General features: G+C 27.1%; 1 protein-coding gene and 1 long non-coding RNA gene across 2 annotated transcripts; one reads left to right on the top strand and one right to left on the bottom strand.

Annotated features, from left to right (window-relative positions):
- Positions 1-401: 401 nt before the first annotated feature.
- Positions 402-1,838, bottom strand: LOC100574377. Its single transcript, XM_029492414.1, has 3 exons — positions 1,694-1,838; positions 1,067-1,198; positions 402-970 (listed from the first exon to the last, which is right to left on the bottom strand). The coding sequence occupies exons 1-3, from the start codon at positions 1,730-1,732 to the stop codon at positions 764-766; spliced, it is 378 nt and encodes a 125-aa protein (XP_029348274.1). The 5' UTR covers positions 1,733-1,838; the 3' UTR covers positions 402-763.
- A 520-nt stretch (positions 1,839-2,358) lies between these two features.
- LOC107885211 lies at positions 2,359-3,939 on the top strand. The gene is made up of 2 exons (XR_001680370.2): positions 2,359-2,670; positions 3,505-3,939. It is a non-coding gene; the product is annotated as an uncharacterized LOC107885211 (long non-coding RNA).
- Positions 3,940-4,298: the final 359 nt, after the last annotated feature.

Raw genomic sequence — 4,298 nt, 5'->3', positions numbered from 1 at the left:
GATCACTGAGAACTTCACATATTCAATCAATGTGAAGCAGAGTTCAATAACCTTACATATAAATGATGATTATATTACACTCTCGCATATAGATTTCTGTAGACTTAAACAACTTCAGCATTGTGTAGACCTTTATATCGCAGAAAAACAGAAACGTTTACACAGTTTTCAAGCAACATTCGATGCAGCTTACGAACTGATTAAAAACGATGTCCGAGGTTTACCCATCAGCTGTCAGAGGAACGAATTCACAAATCAGTATATTCAAAACTATGATTTTAATTATTATTCTCATCTACAAAACGATGACACTTCATTTTTGTATGAAATATTACAATTTCATTTTAACGCAATGTCTGACATTATTTTACAGGACTTAATAGTATGATATAATACAAATTCATTTATATTTATATATTGTTTATTTATTAAATACAAATTATTTTTATATTTATATATTGTTTATTTATTTAGATAAAAATTATTTTATATTACACCAATTATCATGCAGCTAATTTACTTCTTATAGTCCGACGTTCAGGGTCTTTCAATATTACGTCAAAGATGACCTGCATGGTCTCATTCAAACTGTTATTCACTGCCTGGTCTTTTGACTTATCAGAAGTCGTTATCTTAACAGTTGCCTCAGAGTGACGCCACCTGCAACATAAATTAATTATTCAATCAGCTGAACAGTGAATAGAAGTAGATTATTATTTTTTTTTTTTTCATTATAAGTAAAAAGTAAACAAAAGTATAGTATTTACCTCTCCTTTTGAGGAACATTTTTAATGTTTTTACACTTGTAGTGTGTTATTGTCCAGTAGTCGGTCCCAATCTCTTCTGGATTAAATAAACTTTTAATGGTAGCCAAACCATCTCCCTGCCTGAATGTAATTGTGTTGAAGATTTCTTCGTCATAATCTTCCGCCCGCAACTTCTCTTCTAAGATTTCTCTGTAAGATGAACTCTTAAAAAAAAAATAAAAAAATAAATTCATGCTATAATTGATCACCTTAGAATATTAGATAAAAGTATTAAGATGATAACTTATTATTTATCTTACTGTTTTTGCCTGTTTATTTTTTTTGTTATTTTTCTTATCAATCGCTTTTTCAGCTCCTCTTTTGTAAGCCGTCTTAGTTTGTTTCGAAGTCGAAGGCTTCATTTTCATGTCTACGAATCCTTCAAAGTCGTTCTATAAAAAATAAACTTATAGTATTAAATTTAATATATTGATAGATTGTTTTTTTTCATAAATGTATGAGTGGTTTACCGTAGAATTATAACTATAGTGTAGGTTAGGTTAGGTTAGATTATGTAGGTAATTTATTTTGAAAGAACTCTACACGGTTTTGTTTGTCATACTAACGAGTGTACACTTTATTATTTTACAAACAGAAATATAACAATAGGTGTTTAGGGTTCGGTATGAAAGTGTGCACGACTGGGAATTGAATCTATCGAACGGTATGTCAGTCAGTGTAATGCCAGAATACTCTAACTATTACCCTATTAACTGAGACGAATGTATGATCAGTGTAATGCCGGAATACTCTGACTATTACACTATTGTCATATAAATACCGTCCGATAGGTTCGGGTGTGGAGATTTTAGTAGTTATTTTAGTGTTGAATAGTTTTACGACTGGTCTCCAATTCACTTAAGTTATTAAATAATTCATTTACTAACCTCTGATCCAGAATCAACAGTAGAAGTTCTGTACGACATCTTGAAATTGTTGAGTTAATGAAGAAGTTGCTGGATGTTGACTGTGATATTGCTGTCGATACGCTAGCCTTATATACTGTAATGTTTCCACTACTATAGTAACATAGAAATGTAGAATATTGTAATATTCTCGTTGTGTAATGTGCTGGCAGCTAATTCATTTTCTGTGTTGTTGTGCAGAAAGCCTTCAATTCTGCGAATTGCTAAATATTTATCAGTTATTACATCCTGGTCTATATGTCGCGTACATATACATGTACCCGTATATCTACTCGTGACTTTGGCAATTCCCATATCCTGTCAACTGATTCGCGATTTGTGTTTTTAGAAAATATAATATGGCTCGCAATTACCCACCCGGTTATTTTGACTACATGATTAACCTTCTATTGTATTCGTATTGTAATCGTTTAAGGAGGTCCTTTACCTAATCGCTTATGCCGAATTTAACTATTCATATATAATGATATTTATGTGTTGTGAGGAAACGGTTACTATCCGTTACAATATCCATAACAATGTTTATTAAACCAGCCAACGCCCAAAATTTGACCTAGCTATTTTTTTAAATGGTTATTTCAGGTAACGGCCAACACCAATACATACATTATATATTATAATTACTATTACTGCAAAATAACTTAGTTGTTTTTAAATTATTATTACATTAGAACGTTACACGGTTTCTTTGAATAGAATGTAAGTTTTAAACATCAACTAGGAAAAGTAGGAGGTGATTCTCGACTATATAACACAGCGTTTGTCAGTCAAACGATATCAGTTCAGCTTGTGTTCCCCACAAGCAGCAACAGGCGACAGACATCATCAGCATAATCAAAAAAAAAAATACTTCAATCCTTCAAAGTTAACCAGTGAAGAACCAGCATCATCAACAGACACTGAAAATTGGGGAATACTTTAACCGTACAGCTATCTATGTAAGTACTTATCTATTCCATTATTTATATATTTTTAAAAAAAGAACCATCTTATTGAATCTGAAACTACATCTTTACTAGTTTTTAAAAATTAAAAAAATAATACACGATAATAAAAACATAACATAGCATAAACATTATTTATATTTTATCATAATGTTTATTAAATGGTTACAAAATGCTGGAAAGTTATTAAGTTGAAAAACAAGTTTATATAGTTTGTATATGATTATAATTATAAAATAACATAATATAAAAACTTTATTATTATAATATATAAGATATAGTCATATTAGCTAACCTTGAATTATACACAATGCTGGTTAATATATAGTCATTTTAATTATCATAATGTATATTAAATGGTTAAAAAAAAATGCTAGAACGTTATTAAGTTGAAAAACAAGTTTATACAGTATGTATATGGTTATGATTATAGAATAATATGATATAAAAACTTGATTATTGTAATATATAAGATATAGTCATATTAGCCAAAATTGAACTACACACAGGGTAGGCTGTGTTAGGCTGGTTGATATATAGTTATGTTAATTATCATAACGTATATTAAATGGCTACAAAATGTTAGAAAGTTCTAATAAGTTGAAAAATAAGATTTAATTCTGTATATATGTATACAGCATGGTATGTAAATGATTATAATTATAAAATAACATAATAATATAAAAACTTGATTATTATAATTTATAAAATATAGCCATATTAGCTAACATACAATTATACACAATGATGGTTGATATAAATCATTTTTTATTATAAGATTTTTGTTTTTTCAACATTTTTTCTATATTTACATAAAAACATTTACAGATAATGAATTCTCACAATAATATTTTAAACGAAATAGAATATTATAAACAAATGATTCAAAGTTATACGGAAACGGATGAAAAAGACCACATCATGAAAAGATGGAAACTTAAACAGAATAAAAAAAATATTAAAAATATAAAATATCAATTGTTTTTAGCTAGAATGTGTACTTCTCCTTCTCTAGATGTAACTTATATAAATCAATATTATATAAATAATTTTATATTAAAAGAAAAAATGCTTTTTTTAAAAGAAGAGAGAGAAAAGATAATTATATTTCATCGCTCTAGATGTTCTGACTATTGGGAAAGTATCAATAATTTCAATATACAAATTCAAAATCTTAATTTAAAGTTACAGGAGTTGAATGAAATCTGTTAAAATTGGATTATATTTTAATAATATTTAGTACATATTATAGTATTATGCTTATGTTTAAAAAATAATTGGATAAATAATATAAGTTTTTTGTTTTCATTATTATTCAATTATTTAATAAAACTATTTTATTAAATATACCGACCATTCTAAAAAATGTTTTTATTTATCAATTGATGCAAGTTTAACATAATAATCATAAACTAATGTCTATAGATTACCTACTATAAAATTTACAGAATAAAAATAAAATGGAATCAAAATCATTCATTATGGATAAAATTAACGAGATAATTCAAAAGCTGAGAAAAATGACAGAGGAATGAATGAAAAGCAGTGGAACTTAAAAAAAAATTAAAAAATGATATAGATAAAAAAGCAGTTTAAACAAACAAATATGATGAAAAAAAAAA

This window comes from Acyrthosiphon pisum, unplaced genomic scaffold (genome assembly GCF_005508785.2).
Source record: "Acyrthosiphon pisum isolate AL4f unplaced genomic scaffold, pea_aphid_22Mar2018_4r6ur Scaffold_21461;HRSCAF=24042, whole genome shotgun sequence".
NCBI classification, from domain to species: domain Eukaryota; kingdom Metazoa; phylum Arthropoda; class Insecta; order Hemiptera; family Aphididae; genus Acyrthosiphon; species Acyrthosiphon pisum.
This window is presented reverse-complemented; position numbering and strand designations above follow the sequence as displayed.

What these genes read in the sequence shown, in the direction of transcription:
- LOC100574377 (XM_029492414.1), bottom strand. Translation starts at nt 1,732, where the DNA reads ATGTCGTACAGAACTTCTACTGTTGATTCTGGATCAGAG. An exon ending in CTGTTGATTCTGGATCAGAG is followed by an intron (nt 1,199 to 1,693) that starts GTTAGTAAATGA and finishes TATTTTTTATAG; the next exon opens with AACGACTTTGAAGGATTCGT. An exon ending in AAAATAAACAGGCAAAAACA is followed by an intron (nt 971 to 1,066) that starts GTAAGATAAATA and finishes TTTTTTTTTAAG; the next exon opens with AGTTCATCTTACAGAGAAAT.